Raw genomic sequence first — 23,803 nt, 5'->3', positions numbered from 1 at the left:
ATGTACAAATTGTGAGGAAAACTTCAAACTAAGAACGTTCAACAGATCAATGAAACTGCAATTATAAGAAGAATTAGGCCTTAAAACAAGGACGCTGACATGTCAAGGTGATCATGAACTTAATATGGTTATCAAACCAAGGGCTTTTTGAGTTTACTATATACCGTTTCACTTAAATAATTATAAATGGAGTGTCTTTAAATATTTATTCTCGTAAACCTTATCGTATCTTACAGCAAAATTAAACTACACTTTCTTTTTTCAGAACATGGAATCGTGGTTTAAAGCACAATTTGAAGAGTTCGTAAGTATATCTATATATTTCTCTATCTGTTGATATTTATAACATACACTTTCCTTTATGACTTAAAGTAAACTGTTAATGATTAAATTGAACATTATGTGGCCATTCACTTCAATACATTAATTCAGTGGAGGATTGTATTCCAAATGAATCGTTGTTTTATTTGTATCAAATTATATTTTATTTCTTTCAGGGCCAAGATCTGAAGAATGAAATAAGAGAACAACATATAGGTAGTATTGTTTGAATTATCGTAACATATACTTTTTCTGGAAAATGTTCCGATTCATCTGGAAAACAGATACTAAATAAGTTTCTAAAGAAACGATTTCGATTTTTCACTTCTTTTACTTAATCACTACCTTCACAATATGATAAACTACATCACAGGAAAGGATAGTGTGAAAAATTTCCAGCATTTTAGGTGTCTGTCAACGTTTCCATGTTTGTGAACTTAATATACAATGTCCTTTTTATCACCAAAATTTGCCAAAGAAAAAAAAAACCCTACAACGAAGATATTACCAATTAGGTAGTAAGTTCAGTCTTAACAAATACAAGTAGGAGATTTAAACTGATATCAAATCTTAATATTACTGCAACTTCATATAACAGCTTTAGCTCGACATATGATACCATCCACCTGTTTACATATAGTATAATGTGAACAGGAATATGATCTTAATATTTCTGATTGCAGAAATTATATTTAAAGTGTTATTCAGATTAGTTGTCAAAACTTCTATGGTGTGGTATAAAAAAGTATATGTTCATCCACTTGTTTACATATAGTATAAGGTGAGCAGGAAATTGTCTCCATGATGAATTATTGACTAAGGAAACGAAATTAGATTAAAAAACAAATAACTTCAATATTATCAACCTTTGTTCATATTCAATCTGTTCTTGTGCTCAATCTGTGTACAAAAGGTAGGAAAACAATGGCCTTCTTTAACCACTTTGATTGATTCGGCTTGTTGAAATGAGTAAGGAAAACATAAGAGTAGCAGTAACACTTTTAACCTTTCTTTCAGCAACAGTTACAGACCTGAAAATGTTTGTTGAAAGTAAGTTGATTAAAATTTAATAAATCTAGAACCAGCGTAATATTTTGTGAATTGTATGTGAGTTTTGAAAATCATTTTCTTGCCTTTTATCCAAAACAACATTTACATAATCATGATAATGTATCTTCCAAAAGCTTGAAGAAACAATTACAACAATATAAATAAAACCACAATACTTACAATGTCAAATGTTTATGAATTGATCGCCATTGAGTAGAGTATTATGTTTAAAAAGTGAAAGAAAATAAAATATGATTCTACAATACTTCGGGACACTAAATTAAAGCAATCTAATATATATTTAATTATTTACAATGAGAAAACTATCAGTATGTGTTAAACGAAAATAAACCAGCAAAATTAAGTTGCTTATATGATATGTCAAATTCTAACAAATCCTTACAAATAGATAACTTAAGTTTTAAAAGACTAAATGGAATGTAATTTCATGATACTTAAACTTGCTTATTTTAGGAAAACTAGCCAAAGAGAAGGAAGCAAAAGAAAGAGGTAACAACTGTTTAAATAGTCTGTGGTCGTATCTGGTTTAAAATCACGATTTATACATGTTTCTCTCATTTGCAACAAATTCTATGTACATTAATGATGATTAAGAACATAGTTTTAACTAGTACAAGATAATTCAACTGCTTTCTTATAGATGGATGTATGTGTTATCCCTACAGACATTTTGAGTCATCTGTTGTATCAATGCATAAATGCAAATAAGAAAGTGAATCATTCAAGAAGTGTTAACAAATTGTTTCCAATACCATTGTGCTACAAGTTCATAGATTCTTTATACAAATTACCAGAAGTTTTAGAACATAATTCAGCAAATAAACATTTTTTTTGTCTTCTTCAGAAATTAAAGAGGATGCTATTTCAGGTAAGAAATTATAAACAAAGTGTAAAATAGCTAATTGATCTCCATTCATACAACAACTAATTGTATAGAGCAATACTATCTGCAAATAAAGATGTATGTCCGTCCGATAACTGTTTGACTTAATTTAGAAAAAAAAAAATGTAAGATAGATATTGGTGTTAAAGAAAAGGCGAAATAAGTGCCTTTAATGTATCCAACATTTTATTGACAATATTCTGTACTTGCTGCAGTTTGTAACGTTTTGAAACGCTTTAAGTATTCAAACATGCTCATGTTATGTCACTTTTTGGAAAGTTTTCTGTAGCAATGAACTTTTTCTAAATCATCGGCCCAAACCGGTAGTTGGGCAGACTATCTTTCAATAAAATGTGTGTTCTGCTTCTAGATTATGTTATACTAGTGTTTGAACATTAATTTTAAGAAAATGCTTTTGAAATTTTGAGTTATTTCAATCTTGATTAGTTTACAGCTTGAATTAAAATGTACTGAATGTTAATCGATTATTCAAATTAGATCCACTTCCTTTTGGAAATGACTATCGTAATGACTAGTCTCCTTTGCAGATCTACGCTGTATGGAAAATACAATCTAAACATAACACGAGACAATAGTTTGAACTTTCTACGTTGTGCTTTTATTGGTACTCCCCAAACATGAGTGAGATATATGTGTGTGTACCTTATAACGGTTCGTTCGTTGTATTTTATGTGACTGTTGCTATTTTTTTTCTTTCTTTTTGAACTGTAACAATTAATGTCGGAACAAACAGTGTATTAAATGCACAAATATTCATTGATAGATCAAGAAGAGATTTCAGCATACAATAGTGAAGGTAAGAATTCTTAATTGGTCAACAAGTTAAGTACCAAATAATGTTTTGCATATAAAGTTTGAACAAGCTGGAAAGCAAAGAGAACAGCATTCTCGTATCAAATAAATACGAAATGTTGGGTAAACATCATAATTGTCAATTCATTTTAACACACACGAAAATCACCGATGATCAAGAAATAAAGTTAAAAAACTACAACACATAATCAAAGAAATCATCCAACCCCTTGGTTTAGATGTATATATGTGTTATCACAACGTATATCTGATTGATATGTTGTATAAATGCTGAAATTCAATAAAAAAAAAAAGGGAATCCGTCTAGAACTGTTAATACACTGTTTCAAGTACCAATTCATTTACATTAGATGAAAGTGTACCAAGAATTTTAAGATTGCGTTGCCCGAAGTTTTTGAAAATGATTGAGCATGCGGAGTCTGTAACGTTATGAATTTGTTAACGTTTAAAAACATGCTCATTTCATAGCATTATTTTTCTCTTCAGGTAGTTGGTGTGCTTATCTCGGTTTCAGTTTTTTACCCAGATTCTGTTTCGCCGAATCGACAAATGACTAATGAACAGCGGTATATCACTGTTGTGTTGCACTTTTTTGGAAAAGTTTTTACTTGTAAAAGAGTTATGCACGATAACGTACTATCCATCTATTTTCAAACATGACGTGAATAATAAGAAATCTAAACCTTTAGAATAATAAAGGTTTACATTCATGACTTTTTAATGACCTATTTCAAAATTTCTAATACGATTGTTTGATATGAAAAGTTAAGAAACCAATTTCACATATAACTTTGAAAGCTAACATGTGTAATTAATACTAGTGGCCTGACAGTATCTTCTTCTTTCAGAAAGGATCATGTCAATTTCTAATAGTGTGCATTGCGAAAACATGATTTCAACACTGAGCTCAATACAACTTTCAATTTCTAAGAGTTGACATTCAAGGATAATGACCGTTATGTTGCCTTCTTAAGGCATGTTTTCCCATTTATTATTTCGTAATGCAAATTTTTACAAAACTACTTTAATAAATTCTGTCGTATTGAACTGGTAAAGCATCATGTCGTAAACAATCAATATAGTAAATGCACAATTTTTTATTGGTAGAAGAAGAAGGAAAGACATCAGAACATATGGATGGTAAGGACTCTAAGTTGGCCAATAGTTCAAGTTTTTAATTATGCCTTAATGTTATCATCATTGACATCTGTGATGTTTTGAGTATCAACTTTTACCAGGTTGAAAAGTAAAATAACATGCACGCTCACGCTTTAAATTTTGCATAGCAGAGAAAAAAAAATCAACTTATTTGTTAAAGACACCTGATTCATCTTTTGTATCAATGCGTTAAGGCAAGGAAGAAGGGAAATCTGTCGTGAACTGTTAATAAATTGTCCCATGTACTAATTTATTTACATCAGATAATAGTTTTATGATTTCTGAACATAATGGTTGAGTAATAATTCAATTTTCTTTTTCATCAGAAAATGAAGAGCAGGAATTCTCAGGTGAGAACTGTTAACCAAAATGTGAGACGGTAAATGTATCTTCATTCATACTATTTTAATATATAAAGGAAGAATAATAGGAGTATACCCGATAAGGAAGGTTTTGAACATGGTCAAAATGAATAATTATGATTTAAATCAATACAGTAAATACACAATGATTGCCTTTGATATTTCATGAAGAAACAAGTGAACTAATTCGGTTTAGATGTATACGAATTGAGATTGTAAATCAAAACCGTAGTCAAATTTCATTCTTCATTGTCTCTTATTTGTGCACGGCATTGTGCATTTCATTGATAATTTACAGTTACAGTTTAGCATCAGTAGTTCAAATATGTTCAAAGAAACATGAAAGACGACACGAATGGAAAAAAGCAGACATAGAATAATAAAAGCGTCTTATCGATTAATATTTGTTACACTTTTTTTTTTTTTTTTTTTTTATCTTTATGGTTAGTTGCTTCCGCAGTCATTGCATATTGCAATGATTTGTGAGAGCTGTCTGCAATGTTTTATAATGTTATTCTAAACATTCATTTACTAAATTGTAGAAATGTATCCAGCAAGTAAGTAAATGTTACAGCTACACATACATATAACTATCGATTCCACTTCTTCATCAAACATGTTAGAAACTTGCATAAAAGTCTCAGTTTTGCACTGCTTGATAGATTGTTATTATATCTTATTTTAAAATAAAGACAACAGTAGTATACCGATGTTAAAAACTCATAATTAAAAAAAAAATCCGGGTCATAAACCAAAACCGAGGGGAGTGCATTAAATACAAGAGAATGACGACACACCATTAAAATGTAACACACACAGAAACGAACTAAGCATTAGACAAAATCCGATGAGAATAAAAAATATAAAAAACAGAATTGCAGCAAAATAATTTATAGTCATACAATATCGTTTATTGAAAAAATTAAAAAACACATAAAAGACTTTCCTAGATAAGAGGTAAAACAAACAACACAATAGTATCCACTTGGTTCTAGCATTTCAAAAGAAATGGTGGATGAACATTAATATTCAAGATTGTAACCAATAAAACAATAGTGTTTTGATGGTGTATGAATGTCCAAATATATTAAATTTCAAAGCAGACAATATTGTGTTCAAATCAAATCAACAGAATTAGTTTGTACCTATGCATCATTGTACCATGGTGTCTTTTTTTGACAATTCCAACACTTCAATATTAGCTGTTTTTGGAAATTAAGTTAATTTTGATAATTGTTTCATGTTTTTTGTTTGCAGGTCTCGTTTTTGGTCGAAAAAAGAAGAAGAGTAAGTTGTTTTCAGTTCAATTAGAAATCTTTAAACAGAAACATGGTGTATAATACGTATAGCTATCAGGCAAAGAAGGCTGAATAATCTTTCATTTCAATTGTTCGCTTAGGTGTTTTGAAGAATGCAAAACATTATAAATTTGGATGTTAGTTTTAATAAAACATTGACACATTTTAAAAAGACTATTTTAAAATGTACACTTATTATCGTCTCCAGAAATATACAGCTGCAGTCTGAGTGCAGTTTTGTTTAGTAAAGTCGTTTCTTATATTAATTGAAAAAATGTAGTAAAGTAAGGTAGTAATTTCATCATGTACCAGCAGATTTCCGTTATGCCCGCGTCACACTGTCCCGATTTTTATATACGATGGACACCCGAATGCGAAAATTGTAAGTTCGTACGAAGTTGGTCCCGATCTCTTTAAAATACCCAAAAGTGACCGAAGCAAGTACGATGAATAACGAAGTCTATACGAGGGTGCCGAAAGTATATACGATAGCAAAAGATGGACATACGAAGGTTAACCGAAGACGGTATTTGACCTTCATATCTCAGCCGAAGTCTACAAGATGGATCACGAAGGCTACACGATGGATTACGATGATGGCTCGATGGCCATACGATGTCTAAAAGACGTCGTGTACAGCTTACGATGCATTTAAATCATATGCCGAAGGCATCACGCGTTTTAAATTGTTTGATCAATATTGAATATATATTATATTGTACATTTAATTTTTGGTTTAATCATAAGACGGAAGATCGTGGGTATTTCCAGTTACTGAATAATTTGGTTGATTTCTTAAAAAAATAGTTTATGTATCAAATATGCGTATTCAATTTACCATTTTCTGCATGTGTCATATACAAATATAGTGTCCATATTTGTCCCAATATGTTACATACGAGGGGATGCCACGCTCGGCATTGCCTTGTTTGAACTGTAAAATGTGTGCACTAGTTTAAATAATCACCCATAATTATGCCCATATTTACTGATCTATCTTAAAGGTAAGGTAATGGGTTCGTTGATCCCTTTTATTCAAAAAGAGCTCTTTCCAGGAGAATATCATAATAATATAGACTAAAGAAAGGATGTGGGGAAAGCAACAAATGCGGCAAAATATGACATATAGAAAACAAAATGTTTATGGAGTAAACATTCGTGGGACAACAACTCAGACGATACATAAAAAATCAGAATAATGAAGAAAAAGTTGGTTTCCCTATATACGTGTACCTGCAGTGTTGGTATACCAAGCGACTTTATGATTTTTATTATGTTATTTGATATGAAAAATTGACAAAAAATAATATTTTATATGTAAAAGTAAATCCTGAGCCTGTAATACCTGCTCTTCTTGTTCCATTTGAATTAATAGAAACAACGCTGTCGCCTTTCTTGTTCTCATAGAATCATATGATATGAGGTCCATGTTTTGTGAACGTCTTTCTTAAGTGTCGTATTAGACTGACCAGTGCATATCGCGCATGGCACTTTAAATGAATTTAAGCGCGAGAATTAACTTACATTTAGCTGGATTTATTGCCGTCGTAGTTCCATCTTGTCACCTTCGTACTTTTATTCGATGGCATCACGACGGGATTACGAGGTCTTCACGAAGTCGTGTTGCCATCGTAAGACCTTCGGTTAGCTTCGTGATTCATTCGTGTAGACATCGTAATGTCAAAACTGCCCGATGGAAACGATGGAAACACGAATGCAATACGATGTTCAAAGATGCATTCCCGGTGACATTACGATGGTGAGGATGGTGATACGAACTCAATACGAACCATAAACATCGGACGCACCTTCGGGGATTTTTTAACATGTTAAAAAATTTAGAACCCTTCCCGAAGTTGTCCCCGAAGGCTAGAAAAAGTGGCCGATGGTTCTACGATGGTTAAAGATGACACTACGAATAGCCCGATCTGGATACGATCAGTCCCGATTTTGAAAATTTCCATAATCGTGTTGCCATCGGCGTAAAAATCGGGACAGTGTGACGCGGGCATTAAGCTTATGGATACGTACAGCTATTTGCACATTGCAATGAACATCAAATTTTTAAAAGAGAATTCCGCCTTAACAAACATAGCAAAGAAATTATATAAATATATGTTACAGCAATATTCATTTCCGTTTGAATTTTGTGTAAAAAATAAATCATTACAATCTTTCTTACCTTTAATATCCGTTTTGTAATTATGAGACTGACTGTTATACATGTCATTCATGTTTTGTACACGAAAAACGTATGAACTTTTTACATGTCACAAGATGTATCTCCCATCGGAAATAATTTCAGCTATCAAAAAGTAAAATCACAAAAATACCGAAATCCAATAAATATTAAAAACGGAAAGTTCCTAATCATATGGAAAAATCAAAAGCTGAAACAATATTCAATATTTGTGGTTAGTATTAAATTATTTTCTAATGTTTCTCGATATCTATATCCCCTCCAAACTAACAAATGTGGTCGTGTTCGTCTTATTTTAATTTGCAAGTTTACCAGCACACTCTGTTTACTTGATTTTAATTATGCTCGGGGTTCACTTATTGGCTCGGTCGATGCCACTGCTGGTGGACGTTTCGTCCCCGAGGGTAACACCAGCCTAGTAGTCAACACTTCGGTGTTGACATGAATATCAATAATGTGGTAATCTTTATAAATTTCATGTTTACAAAACTTTGAATTTTTCGAAAAACAAAGGATTATCTTATCCGAGGCATATATTACCTTAGCCGTATTAACCTTTATTTTTTCGAATTTTGGGTCCTCACTGCTCTTCAACTTTGTACTTGCTTGGCTTATACATATTTTGATGTGAGCGTCACTGTTGGAACTTGTATGGACGAAACGCACGTCTGGTGTACAAAATTATAATCCTGGTACCTTTGCAAACTATTCGGACAGTCTTGTTCTTTTTGTCTTTGACACATTCATCCATATCCATTCTTAATTAAAATGTTTTAACTAAATTATTTTAGATATTGCAGAAAATGACAGTTGGCTGAGGCACATACTTAGTAAGTAGATTAAAACATTTAACTAAATGAAAATTATAACATATCATTTCTATTCAGCAGATCGTATCTTTGTTTTCAACTACATCAGTTTCGAACCAATTCATTAGGAAAAACAACTGGGAAAGCTTGCCTACTAAAGCAATTGCAAATGAGACAACTCTCCACAGAGACCAAAATGACAGAAATTAACAACTATAGGTCAACATACGACAACCACTGAATCAAAAATCAAGTTTCGAAAATCCACCAAATTAAACTTACCAACTACGTTAGATATACTCCCTACAGATACGGAACTACACAGTGAAGAACACTCTAGGTGGTAAAGAGGAGTGAATAAGGCAGTTTTGAATTTGAACTTAAAATTGTATTTTAACTGGTAACGAAACGCAAGAAAAAAAATCATGGAAGAATATTTTACCGTTTCAAGAGGGTTACTAAATAACTAAAAAGTTATATATTGTCAGTACAGATAACGTAAAATTCCTGAAAGAGTTTCCTTGTGCTTGTTTTTATTTTCTTTTTTATGCATTAAATTTGACATTCGCATTGTTATATATTTCAGGTCAGGTTGAACCACAGCCATCTGGTAAATTTTTTTTTATATATTGGTTTAAAGCGCAAAGTGTGATGTTAACAAAACAGCAAACATCGACAGTTCTTTTCTATCAAATAAAATAAAATAATGTGTAAAGATGTATGAGAAGATGATTTCAATAAAGTTTAACTGGTGTCTGACTTCCTTGCATACTCATTTATACATGTAAACAAAAGCACATTTTAATTAGATAGCATTAATGTCTAAACCGTCTGATAATTAACAAAATATTTTTTTTTATTTCAGAATGTAAAAATGAGGCAAACATATTTGATTACACTTAATGCTGTCTACAATACACATTTGTCATATGAACCACCTACAACATATTGTAACTAATTTGTTATAACTTTGTACAGTTTTGATTGCTACTTTTTCTCTGTCATAATAATCTTTTTTTTCATATCATAGTGTCAGATATCCTAACTGCAGCCTCCAAAGTCATGAAAAGAAAAAGTAGTAAGTTTATCCTTATCTCGATATAAACACATATGCAACTGCATTGTAAATATAGTCAATTGCTGGTAATTGTGAATGAATAACGTCATATTGAATGTGAATGTCGATTTATATGACCCTACTGTAACAGTGTAAATGGAATTTATGGCAGAATATTCAACGTTGTTTACATGTTACACGACAGAAATAATGTTCAAGTGGAGCATGTTAACTGATACATACACACTTAGCAGATCGTGAATTGTTTTCTAACTACAACAGTATCGAATCAACACATTGGAAAAGATAACTTGGAAAGTCTGCCTACTGAAGGAAACATGTTACCAACAATCCTAAACAGTAGAAAAAAATCCACCAAATGAAACCTACCAATTATTTTAGATAAACTTCTTTATATACACTTCTAAAAGAGGGACGAAAGATACCAAAGGGACAGTAAAACTCATAAATCTCAAACAAATTGACAACGCCATGGCTAAAAATGAAAAAGACAAACAGACAAACAATAGTACACATGACACAACATAGAAAACTAACAATAAACAACAAGAACCCATGCATACTATTCTTTCATTATCTCCCTAACATAAAATGTAACACTTGAACTTTCTTAATTTCAAGTGAATAAAAGTAGTTTACTTGTGTCCTATATGTTGTTGTCCTTCTTGATATGAATAATCATTTTTTTGTATACATTATAGGCCAATTTTCACCAGCAAGTTCTATTCCAGGTAAGTTTTATTCAGATAGCATTCAAAGCTTATGCACTTTTTTCAATCTATGATTTCAAAGTGTAATAACTGAGGCAACCACTTTATTTTAATAACATTAAATCGGTCTTAAATACATCATGCAGTGTCAATATGAGCTACCTGTTACATATGGTATCTATTTGGGAACCATTTTAAATACGTTTGCTCTGCTTAACATTCTAATTTTCATATTTCAGGGTTTAAGTCAGTAGCTTCTGGCTCCGGACTACAGTCAATGAGAAGTAGTAAGTTTATTCATATTTCTATATAAACAGATACGGAATTACACAGTAAAGAAAATGTCTAGATGTTAAGGGGCTATGAAGACAGTTTCGAATTCTAAGCGGTTACGAAACGTTAGAAAAATTAATCATGGGAGGATATTTTGCCGTTTTAAGAGAGCATCCTAATGACAGAAAAAATGATTATTGTCAGTTCAGACTACGTTACCTGATACAAATATATATTCATGAAAATAACTGAAAGGGTTATCTTGTACCTTTTTTTTTCTCTTTTATGCATTACATTTGACATTCGCAGTGTTGTATATTTCAGGTCAAGTTGAACATCAGCCATCTGGTAATATTTTGTTTGTATTGTTTTAAAGGCTCATTTGAAAGTATGATGTTAACAAAACAGCAAACATCGACAATTCTTTTATATCAAATACACTAAATAAAGGCAACAGTAGTATACCGCTGTTCAAACTCATAAATCCATGGACAAAAACCAAAATCGGGGTAACAAACTAAAACTTTCGGAAACGCATAAATATAAGAGGAGAACAACGACACAACACTACAATGTAACTAACACACACAGAAACGGACCAAGCATCAGACAAAATCCCACGAGAATAACAAATATAACATCAAAACCAAATACATGAATTTGGGATAGACAAGTACCGTGACACGTCTTATCGCAATGTCAATTTACACTCAAAAATAAGAGAAAACAAACGACGCAACGTTAAATTGTAACACACACAGAAACGAACTATAATATAACAATGGCCATATTCCTGACTTGGTACAGGACATTTTTAAAGGAAAAAATGGTGTCATTTGTAAAGATGTATTAGAAGATAATTTGAATAAAATTTAACTGATACCTGAACAGTGTACACAAGTTTTCTACTTTTTTGACTTCAGAATGTAAAAATGAGGCAAACATATTTAATAACACTTAATGCTGTCTTCTATATACAATGCAATTGTTAAATGAACCACCTATAACATATTGTATCTAATTGGTTATAACTTTGTACAGTTTTGATTGCTACTTTGTCACTGATATAGTGTTTTTTTTATATATATCACAGTGTCAGATATCCTAATTGCAGCCTCTAAAGTCAATAAAAGAAAAAGTAGTAAGTTTATCCTATCAAGACATAAACACACATGTAACTGCATTCCACATATGTTCCATTGGTAGCAAATATGAATGAACAAGGCCAAATTGAATGTGAATGTCGATTTACATGGCTGTACGAAAACAGTGTAATTGGAATTTATGAGCGAATATTCAACTATTATTTACATGTCATACGACTAAATTATCAAGTTTAAGTCATTGTAAGTAGAGTATGTTAACTGATCCACATGTACTTTTTACGGGTGCCGCATGTGGAGCAGGATCTGCTTACCCTTCCGGAGCACCTGAGATCACCCCTAGTTTTTGGTGGGGTTCGTGTTGTTTATTCTTTAGTTTTCTATGTTGTGTCATGTGTACTATTGGTTTTCTGTTGGTCTTTTTCATTTTTAGCCATGGCGTTGTCAGTTTGTTTTAAATTTATGAGTTTGACTGTCCCTTTGGTATCTTTCGTCCCTCTTTTGAATGTACGATTTATCAATCTATATAATTTTCTTGTATTTGGAATGTTTAGTTTCATTTATTTTATCTGATATGCAAGTTTTGTTTATTTTAGGCCAAGGTGAACGACAGCCAACTGGTGAGCTATTTCTTTTCCAATGGTCTTTAAATTCAAATGAAAGCGTGATTTTAATAAGCAAACGTTGACATTACTATTCTATTAGAATCATTTGTAATAATCTTTATAAACATCAGTCGATCAATTGAAGTTTGATATGGAAGTATATTTTTTTATTTAAGTGCCATCTGACATTGGTTTGTGCAAACAGTTCTATAAGATTGATAGGATAATATTCAACAGCTCTACGCGGAGGCGGTTTACCCAAGTACTGAAAAATATGACTTTCTGAATGAAGTGGCTAAACAAAATGATACACACAAACTTACAGATGTAATATATATCAATGTAAATAATGTCATTGTGTTCAGAATTTCTGGTTTGATCTATTGATTTTGACATCCAAAGTATTGTTTTTTTCAGGTAACTACCAAATACAGCCGTCTGGTAAGTTTTCTTTAATACTATTTAAAGCTGTATTTATATCACTACATACTAATGCAAAGAAAAAAGCAAACATTAACAGTACTATTCCCTCAACTTTGTTGGTAATTATGTAAATAAAGATCAATAGATACATTTAATTATGAACTATTGATTTTTTATGCATTTTTCATTGTTGTGTGCTTACAGTAAAATACAGATTTAAAGGAGAAAATTCCACAGTCATATGCGTGTTACTAAAGTACTAAACAACTGTTCTTGTGTTTGGATTTGTAATCCATGACATCCGAAATGTTGTAAATTTCAGGTAAACTAAACCACAGCCAATAGGTAATTTGTTTTCCAGATCATATTAAAAGGTCAAATTGAAGTGTGTTGTTAACTAAAGAGCAAACATCGACAGTTCCTTTCTACCAAATTAAAAAAAAAAATATATGCTGTATTAAATACATCAGTTTTCATATGAGTCACTTATACATTATGCCTCGAATTTGTTAAAACTTTATATAATTTTGTTTTCTACTTTTTCTCTGACATTGTCATTGTATTTTTATATTCTAGTGTTTGATGTCCTAAATGCATCCTCAAAAGCACCGAAAAGAAAAAGCAGTAAGTTGTTTATACATATGTTGTAATGAACACATATACAGCTGCAATATATATAACCTCACTGTTAAATGTGAATGAGTATGGTAGTTTTGTATGTGAATGCATGGCTGTATGCTAACAATACAATTAGAACATTATTGTGTGTTAACATTTGAGAGAAAAAAATTTAACTGTCGAAATGTCTACGGTTACACGTGTGTTACTAAATTATTGAACAAGTTTCCTTATGTTCATATTTTTCTTCGTTTTCGCCATTACATCTGATATCCGCGTTGTTGTATATTTCAGGTCAAGTTATACAACAGCCATCTGGTAGGTATTTTTCAGATCATATTAAAAGTTTAAATTGAAGTGCAATGTTAAAGACAGCAAACATCGACGAAACTACTCTATCAAATCAAAATTATAATTAGTAAAGATGCATTTTGACATACGAAGATAAATTTAATGAAGTTAACATTTCCACTGACCTCTATGCATATCGTCTGCCTGTAACAACCATTCCAATTAGATAACATTTATGTTTATTATGATTGCTTGATTGTAAACAAAGTAGATAATAGCACATAAATACAATGATCTACCGATGCCTTTACACGTGCGCTTTTCAAGTGTTTCTTAATTTGTTGAATTCAGAATGAAAAAACAATCATTTGAAATAACATTTCATGCTTTTTAAAATACAACATGCAATTTTCACATGAGCCACCTGTAACTTATTTAATGTTATTGGTTCAACTTTACATAGTTTTGATTGATATTTTTTTCTGACATGGCATTTGTTTCTTTATAATATAGGGTCAAATGTTGTTAAAACAGCCTTGAAAGAAATGGAAGGAACAAGTAGTAGGTTTATCTATATGACGTTATAAGCACATATAAAACTGCAAAGTACATGAACATGACAGTATTAAACATGCAAAGAGTACATTTAAGATTTGGGAAAATATTCACCAGTTATAAAATATTAATTTTTACAATATTTTATAACTGACATTGTTGTGTGCTAACAGGTAAAAATAGAACTATAGGCGTATATTGCAAAGTTATACGTGTACGTGTAAAATACTAGAATATATGACTTTTTCAATGAAGACTTTAAGTAAACTTTCGGGATGTTGCTGTAAACCAACTTATTTCTGCGAACAATTTGTATTTGGCGAGGTAGGAGAGAAGAACAATAAAACAAATATAAATTGTCTCAAAAGTGAATATCTTGGATCTCTTTGTCTAATTACTTAAAGTAAATTTGAAAATAGCGAAATTAAAACGCCGCGAATTCTATTAGAATGAGCTTAACAAAAAAAAAAGTATCCGCGAAAATAAATTGGTTAACAGCATATGTATACATGTCAATTATTCCTTGTGTTTAGACTTTTTGGTTTTCTCTTTTTATATCATACATCCCAATTCCGGCATATTTCAGGTAAAGTTGACGTACAGCCTTCTGGTAAGTTTTTTCCAGACTGTATGTAAAGCTCTGATTTAGTTATCATTAAAATAATCTAGCAAATATCGACCCTACGACTCAATCATAATCATTTGAAATTATTTGTTTTAATATCACAGACGAATTTAGGTTAACAAATGAATATTTATTTTAAGTTAAATTTTATATTGGTTTGTTTTAAACATAAGATTAAATTTAGACTTTTCAACAGTTATACGCGTATACATATTACCGAATTTACTGGAAAAAGAGGCTATGTAAACTGATACACACATCAATTAAATCCGTTCTAATTAATGTGTACTAAGGAATAATTACCACAGGAACGAAGGTGTAGATTAACGAGGTTAGACTTTCTAACAGTAGTTCTGCGTTCCAAATTAACTAGGTATGTTTTTTTTTATTTTTTTTTCCATGTATATCTATTATATAGTCATTTTATAGAATTTACTGTTTGCAAAATTTTGAACTATTCTAAATGATAAGGATATTCTTATCCGAGGCAGGTAACCTCAGTCGTATTGTTACAATTTTTTGGAACTGTTGGTCCTCAGTGCTCTTCAATTTTGAACATGTTTTAGTTTTCAATCTTTTTTTCATCTGGGCGTCACTGGTTAGTCTGGTGTGGACGAAACGCGCGAAACGCGTATTACATTTTAAACCTAGTACCCTTTGTTGGCTATTATTCGTGTATTTCTCTGTTCTTTAGTTTCTTTTAATTTTTTGTATTGTAGTCCTGTCATCTAATGTTGTCATTTTGATGTTATATTTAATATTGTCATTAAAGCGGGAGGCTTGGCATGCCACAAAACAAGGTTAAAACCACCATTTGTCCCCCTTAAAATGTCCTGTATCAAGTCAAGAAAATTGTCATCGTTATATAATTGTTCGTTTCCGTGTGTGTGTAACATTCCAGTTTTGTGTTTCTGTTGTGTCGTAGTTCTCTTATATTTGATGCGTTTCCATCAGATTTAGTTGGTAACCCGGATTGTTTTTTTTTCTTTATTGATTTATGAATTTCGAAGAGCAGTATACTACACTTTCTTTTCCATATTTTGCAATAATTATGTTGTAAGATTGTGTACGTTTTTTTTCCAGCATCATGTCATTCAAACAGTAAAGGTAAGGGCTTTTAACAATTTTCCTTGTAAACATATATCTTCGAAAGTTCAAGATTTCATAATACTATGTTACCAACACATTTTCGTTTGAGGAGAAACATAAGGATTTTTTCCACCTGATCTTACAATATTCTCACTCATTTGCATTACACATTGTATTACATGTTAATAAACTTTAATTTCCGGAGAATTCATCTGTAGGTATCGGAGCACAGCAGTTCAGAATAACGAAAGAAACACATATCGGTGAATATTTAACCTTTTTATCTGTTTTAACTTATTACAGTTTGTTTTAACAAAGAACAGACTAAATTTGTGAGATCCTTTGCTGTCAAACTGAATTGGACTGTAAACGAAACTGCCTTACGAACAATGATTTCCAAAGGGGTGCAACAAGGAGTGTTCAAGGAGGAGGAATTCACAGTGTCCCAAATAAGGGACAAGGTGAAAAACCTGAGAAAGTAAGTTTATTGTAATACTGTAATATATTTTAAATGTAATGTGCTTCATGCTTGGTCCAATTGTTCAGTGTTAGACATGTATGGTCACTTAAATTCTACTGCATTCAAGCATATGAGTTTTAAATTTCACTTTGACACTTTTCACGCGACAGACTCTGTTTTATGACATGAACAAAAACATTTCTAGATTGATCGATTATTTCATAAACCATTCGATATACCACACATGTTATACAATTAATATTTTTTTCGTTTCAGGCAGCCATTAAAGCACTCTCTATAAGATGATTAATAGACATTTACTTGTAAGCACGTAACGCTACAAGAACGACCATGATGTCCCATACAGATTTTAACATTGTGACAGTCCTCATTTCTGTTAAATGATTTATATGTTTTTCTACAACGATGCATTAAAAACATCTTAAAGCCTGTCTTATTGACAGTGTTGCATTTTAACATTTATTTATCCCACTTGTTGTATGCACGATTCATTGAACTTTGTGACAATAATGGTTTACATATTTTCCAACTTATTTATATAGTTTATAGGTAAAGTGCCTCTTAAATGCACATTGTTATACGTGATTAGATGTAGTCTATTGATTTCTTTTTCTTTACTAGCATGCTTTAACGTGAGACATTTTCATCTATACAGAACAAGTATTAGATTATAATGTGTTTGATCTCATTAAAATAAAATTAATTAAAATGAATATTGTATACTGAGTCTGAAATGCATCAATTTATATGGGAATATTCTGAGTGTCATGTTGTTTCTTGATAGGGACTGCAGGGGGTTCAAACATAATATTCTCTTGAATAGTAGAATGACTGTTTTCTTCGTCTGTAGTATATAATAGCCCTTGCTCCAAGATATGTAACCTGATTTGACACACTTTGTATGTTAGACGCACAATAGGTCAATCTTAATTTGTTTTTCCTGGTTTTAGGAATAAAATATTCTTTCAGTTACTAGTAAAAGCAAAACTACAGAGAAAGCCTACCGACACTTTTCGTTTTTCGAATGTGTTACCGTCAATATCTGTGACGGTGCTTTATGTCAAATAATTGCAGACTTTAAGTACAGGAGATACAAAAAAACATGTCTCTTGCCCTGTTTTACAATTTATTAATTCCTTTATATTGGGAGTAAGATTTATTGTTATTTTACAAATGGAGTTATGATGTCATTTTCACTAGATTTTCTTTTAGTTGCAACTAAACTGTACCGACAGAAATACAATAATATACATTATAAGGTCTTTGCATCGGAACTAAACACATTTATTCTAAAAACAGTTGTTGGCATGACACGGGTTATGTTCTTCTCATATATGTTATGATGGTATGATACTAAACCCCTAACGGGAAGGATTGTGCCTGATGTTCATATGATGAAATCATAATCTTTCAGTCAGTTTAATTGAAGTCTGGAGCTGGCATGTCAGTTAACTGCTAGTAGTCTGTTATTATTTATGTATTATTGTCATTTTGTTTATTTTCTTTGGTTACATCTTCTGACATCAGACTCGGACTTCTCTTGAACTGAATTTTAATGTGCGTATTGTTATGCGTTTACTTTTCTACATTGGTTAGAGGTATAGGTGGAGGGTTGAGATCTCACAAACATGTTTAACCCCGCCGCATTTTTGCGCCTGTCCCAAGTCAGGAGCCTCTGGCCTTTGTTAGTCTTGTATTATTTTAATTTTAGTTTCTTGTGTACAATTTGGAAATTAGTATGGCGTTCATTATCACTGGACTAGTATATATTTGTTTAGGGGCCAGCTGAAGGACGCCTCCGGGTGCGGGAATTTCTCACTACATTGAAGACCTGTTGGTGACCCTCTGCTGTTGTTTTTTATTTGGTCGGGTTGTTGTCTCTTTGACACATTCCCCATTTCCATTCTCAATCTTATTTAAAACAAGATTGCAGGGAAACATTCCACATTCATCTCAAATATATGAACATTACATGACAAATGATACTTGTGTACACACATTTCGATTGACCCATGTGTGATTAAAATATCTATAGTTCTAGGGAGATGTGGTTTGAGTGCAAATAAGACACTTTTCAATCAAACTTAACTGTATCTGGCGAAACGTTTAGGAATTTTGGTCCTCAATGCTTTTCAACTTCGTGCTTATTTGGCTTTTTAAACGTTTTTAGATTCGAGCGTCACTGATGAGTCTGTTGAAGACGAAACGCACGTCTGGTTTATATACTAAATTTAGTCCGGATATCTATGATGAGTTTATTCACAATTATGAAAGTAAACCATTTTAGGTCAAGGAACGGTCTTCAACGCGAAGCCAACGCTCACACCTAACAACAAGCTTTCAATGGGCAACACAATTACTAGTGTAAGACCATTCAAACGGGAAAACCAGTGGTCTAATTTAAATTAAAAAAAGTATCGATAAACAATATGAACCAATTAACCAAACGGTTTGCTTAGAAATAGGGAAAATACCTCGTCACAATTGTATCTGATGTTAAAAAAAGAATATAAAAATCAAAACAAAATAAACCGAATCAGCAGTTGTTTCATAATTCGAAAATAAACTAACAACGCCATGGCCAAAAAATGAAAGACAAACAGACAACAATAGCACACACAACATAGAAAACTAAAGAATAAGCAACACGAACCCCATAAAAAAACTAGGGATGATCTCAGGTGCTTCGGATGGGTTGGCAGATCCTGTGCCATATGTGACACCCGTGGTGTTTTCCTGTTTAAAAACTTGTAAACGTTCAAGATCCCAACCCCTTAACCACAACTATTCTAGTATGGGACAATAAACAAATCAAATAAAATATATGGAAGTGCAGGGGGTAACTCAATCCCCTCATATTTGCAAATTTGTAAACAGTCGAGATCCCCAACCCTAAATCATATATCATCTTGTATAGGACAATAAAACAAATCAAATGAAAAATAGGTCAAGTCCCTGGGGACACCTAAACACCTCATGCTGAAAAACATGAAAATGATTGAGATATCCGCCTCAAAACGATTATTTTGTACAGGACAATACACCTATCAAATTAGATAACAAGGAAAGGGGGGGGGGGGTCAGTCAAGCTTTTTTTTCTGATAAGTCGTGATCACCACCCTGAAACAATACATATGCTTGTAAAGGACAACAGAACATATCAAATGAATTAAAGTGTGAGTTCTCTTGGGATCCCCCCTTTGGAGTATTTGTAAACGGTCGAGATCTTTACTCCTAAACCATATAATTTTACTCTTCGTCATTTCAAGACGATTTGAATGTCATGCATGTTCAATTCCTTAACCTCACCTAAAGACCAAACCAATTTGTATTGGACAGTGTCAGGCGACTATGGGGATGGCATAGATAGAGGGATATATTATGGTTGTGTATGGCTGGTGTATGCAAATAGAGGTGTTATAGTTAGGGTTATGGTTAGGTAGAACATTGCTTTTCTCTCAAATAGTGATTGTACAGTGTGCCTTTGAACGGTATGTTCAAACAGGTAAAGAATGGTCAAGCATGTGTAGGATAAAATCAAGAAGAGAAATTTGCTTACAGTTCAGAATTGCTAAAAAGTGGATCTAGAGGATGGGACCTTATTGGTACATGTGCTGTGAATTCATATATTTTCGTTGGTAGCAATTGTCCTGGATTGCAGACAAAATGCCTTTTCGTGGATATGTGATTTTGTGGTTTTGTAAAAGTCCGCTTACAACCTAATAGACGCTATGTTTTAGTTGAACATCTAAATTCGAAGTCAGGGGCGTTACTTAAACAAGTATTTTCTTTAAGTTACTTATATTAGTATTTTTTGTTTATGAAAATAAAAAAAATACTTAATAGTGTTATTTTACATTTCAATAAAAGCATAGACTTAATGTAGTTTTCATGAATTTTTACATCATTTTATATCATAAAATAAAGAATGAATGATATTTGAAACTAGTATAGAGATAAAGGGTTACTTAAAAAAAATATTACTTGAATAGGTTATTTTTATACATTTACAATTTTTTTTAGTAATAACACTTATTTAAGGAACAGGTGTAATTGATTTGGTTTACAAGTTATAACTGTCTTCAAGTCTTGATTCATTCACAAGTATCTATCTATTTATATCAATATACCTTCAGGATTTTGGAGGAAAATGATAATTTAATAGTCCCAAGAGACCAATTGTTGATCCAGAAGCGTCGGTATGAAAGATAAGTGCGTCAGAAATCTAATTAGTGTTTCAGAAGGATAAGATTTTATAATTCATGAGAAAAATAACCAGATGACTGTCAAAATTTGTCAAAGCTATTAAAATCTGTATTACTGGACACCTATGAAAACAATATTCAGAAAAGTTATTTTCATAAGTAGTATTTGAAAAAGCCTCGTTTTCAACATTACCTGAATAGGTAATTTTAATGGTTACTTGTTTAAGTAATGCCCCTGACTGGTTTACCTGCTATTCAACAAATAATAATGATTCCGTAGTATCACTGAAGTATACAGCCGCACTTTCCGACCTCACTGAAGAAACTCCGAAACTATAACTGATAAAACATGCAGTATTTACAATAGGCGTGCTTTATTAATGAAAATACTATTCCTTTGGATCATTTTTTTAATCTCAATCCTATCGGAGAACTGGATCATGTTGAGTTTAAGGCTTGTTTGACAAAACTTACTACACCTGAAGGTTTGATGAGCTTTCCTCACCTAAGGCTTGTTCGACAAAAAAAACTGCACCTGAAGGTCTGATGAGCTTTCCTCACCTTAGGCTTGTTAGACAAGAATTACTGCACATGAAACTTTGATGAGCTTTCCTCACCTAAGGCTTGTTCGACAAAAATACTGCACCTGAAGGTTTGATGAGCTTTCCTCACCTGCGGCTTGTTCGACAAAAAGTACTGCACCTGAAGGTTCGATGAGCTTTCCTCACCTAAGGCTTGTTCGACAAAAAATATTACCCTGAAGGTTCGATGAGCTTTCCTCTCCAAAGGCTTGTTCAATAACAATTGCTACACCTGAAGGTTCGATGAGCTTTCCTCACCTAAGGCTTGTTCGACAAAAAAATACTGCACTTGAAGGTTCGATGTGCTTTCCTCACCTAAGGCTTGTTCGACAAAAAAATACTGCACCTGAAAGTTCGATGCTCATTCAAGCCGATAGGATGATGTAGATATTCATAGAGGATCCACTTTGAAAAGTACAAAAAACCTCTAACTGACCTTCTACCCCTCCAAAACTTTGATAATGCGGAAATTCGTGAAAAACGCCATATGAACATCAAGTCAGTTACCCCTTAGACCTACCCGCTCCAATGTAAAAAAAAAGTCTTCAAACTACCAATTGTCAAGAGTTTTAGGTTCGGGTTAAGACTGGGGTTCAGGTTTGGATGTAGGTTAGGAGAGGGTATGGCTTAGGGTATGGGCTAGGTCTGTCTAAAAACTTGGGTTACAGACATAAATGAAAGGATGTATTATGGTTGTGATATTGCTGGTGTATGAATATATAAAGGTTATAGTTAGGGTTTTGTTAAGTTATCACTTCTTGTTTCCCCCCCCCCCCCCCCAAAAAAAAAATGCCAAGTAAAGTGTGTCATTGAAAACAATGTTTAAACAGGTATACAAAGGATTCAAATAGAGATAATTCCTTGTAGTTAACTGTTCAGAAACTTAACAAAGGCGATATTGCGGACGGGACTCGCATTATTGTGTTCAGCCGCACTGAAGATACTTGAGAATGAAGTATAACCCCGACAGTAACCCCAACTCCGAAACTACAATTGATAAAGACGTTAAGTCATAATATGCCTGCTTTCTCAACAATACTGTCTCTGTTTGTTCGAATTGCTTTTTCAATCATGTCGGGACACAGGGTCAAATTTGGAAAACATTGACTTTGAAAAGAGTGAGGCCTAACCCCGACAAATTATCCTAACTGCGAAATTACAAATTTGCGATTAGCAACATAGGTTTGCTCGTCAAAAGGAACTGCCCCTAAAAGTCTTGCTTCCAGCCAATCGGAGCATAGGATCATGTTCATATTTTGAATACTTAGTAGATCGACTTTGATAAGTATCAAAGGAGGAAAAGCGATAACAATAAAACAGCCGAAAGAAAAAAGAGTGCTGTTCGAAGAGGAAGGAGGAAGGTGTGTGGTAACAAGTGGAAGGAAATATTTAGGTAAGAAATAAAAATGAAGGAAGGATGAGTAATGTGTGCGGTTCGGACAGGAAGGAGGAAGATGTGCGGTAACGAGTGGAAGGAAATAGGTAAGTATGCAATAGCAAGATGAAGGAAGAATGAGGAAGGTGTGCGGTAACAAGTGGAAGGAAATAGGTAAGTACGCAATAACAGGATGAAGGAAGGATTAGGAATGTGTGCGGTTCGGACAGGAAGTAGGAAGGTGTGCGGTAACAATTGGAAGGAAATAGGTAGGTACGTAATAACAAGATGAAGGAAGGATTAGGAATGTGTACGGTTCGGACAGGAAGGAGGAAGGTGTGCGGTAAAAATTGAAGGAAATAGGTAAGTACACAATAACAAGATGTAAAGAGGAAGCTGTGGCTGTTCCTTTTGTAATGTTTCCGCATACATACTTCCTTCTTCTGTTAGATAAAAGAAAAAAGTAAAGAGAAGGCTGTCTATTGGAATGAATAGAATAATGGAATTAAGATCGACTGTTTCAAATGATAAAAACGAAGAGAATCAGAAGGGACGAATCATTATAGAAAATCAGGTCAGTTTAAATTTACCCATCGTATAACTGATATTAGCATTTATTTGAACATTTTAAAGTGAATATTCTAAAAATATCTTCTATTTTAATTTGTGAAACACTAAATTATGCCATATTTCTTTTACAGCGCTTTCATTGTATTTGTTCACAAGCAAATACTAATCTTTGCATACAACCTTCTTATTCCTTCATACTTAATATAGACGGTATAGTGATGATTTATTCTATCTATTGTCGAAATTCAATTCTGACATGACGTTCTTCAAACGCGTTCAGTACAC

The 23,803-nt window shown here is 32.5% G+C and overlaps 1 protein-coding gene across 11 annotated transcripts; it reads left to right on the top strand.

The window, feature by feature from the left end:
- The first annotated feature begins 264 nt into the window (after positions 1-264).
- On the top strand, positions 265-17,218 carry LOC143066887 (uncharacterized). Of its 11 annotated transcripts, none has more exons than XM_076239696.1 (26): positions 265-304; positions 498-537; positions 1,339-1,371; positions 1,846-1,881; positions 2,237-2,260; positions 3,060-3,092; positions 4,217-4,249; positions 4,594-4,617; positions 5,172-5,186; positions 5,887-5,916; positions 8,919-8,957; positions 9,523-9,546; positions 9,967-10,014; positions 10,716-10,745; positions 10,964-11,011; positions 11,322-11,345; positions 12,112-12,138; positions 12,697-12,720; positions 13,123-13,146; positions 13,705-13,752; positions 14,041-14,064; positions 14,551-14,598; positions 15,179-15,202; positions 16,301-16,324; positions 16,610-16,784; positions 17,043-17,218. In XM_076239696.1, exons 1-26 carry the CDS (start codon positions 269-271, stop codon positions 17,065-17,067), a joined length of 960 nt encoding a protein of 319 aa, XP_076095811.1. In that variant the 5' UTR covers positions 265-268; the 3' UTR covers positions 17,068-17,218. The 11 variants fall into 11 exon arrangements, with proteins under 11 accessions (XP_076095811.1, XP_076095810.1, XP_076095815.1 ...); XM_076239695.1 differs by having other exon boundaries at positions 12,091-12,138; XM_076239700.1 differs by lacking the exon at positions 4,217-4,249 and having other exon boundaries at positions 12,091-12,138.
- Positions 17,219-23,803: the final 6,585 nt, after the last annotated feature.

The sequence above is a fragment of the Mytilus galloprovincialis genome, chromosome 3 (genome assembly GCF_965363235.1).
Source record: "Mytilus galloprovincialis chromosome 3, xbMytGall1.hap1.1, whole genome shotgun sequence".
Lineage (NCBI taxonomy): Eukaryota > Metazoa > Mollusca > Bivalvia > Mytilida > Mytilidae > Mytilus > Mytilus galloprovincialis.
The sequence above is the reverse complement of the archived record's forward strand: the minus strand, read 5'-3'. Positions and strand labels throughout refer to the sequence as shown.

Excerpts from the sequence above, each read along its gene's own strand:
- LOC143066887 (XM_076239695.1), top strand. The coding sequence starts at position 269 with ATGGAATCGTGGTTTAAAGCACAATTTGAAGAGTTC. Across the intron at positions 305-497 it reads AAGCACAATTTGAAGAGTTC|GGCCAAGATCTGAAGAATGA; the intron begins GTAAGTATATCT and ends TATTTCTTTCAG. Across the intron at positions 8,958-9,522 it reads TTGGCTGAGGCACATACTTA|GTCAGGTTGAACCACAGCCA; the intron begins GTAAGTAGATTA and ends TATATATTTCAG.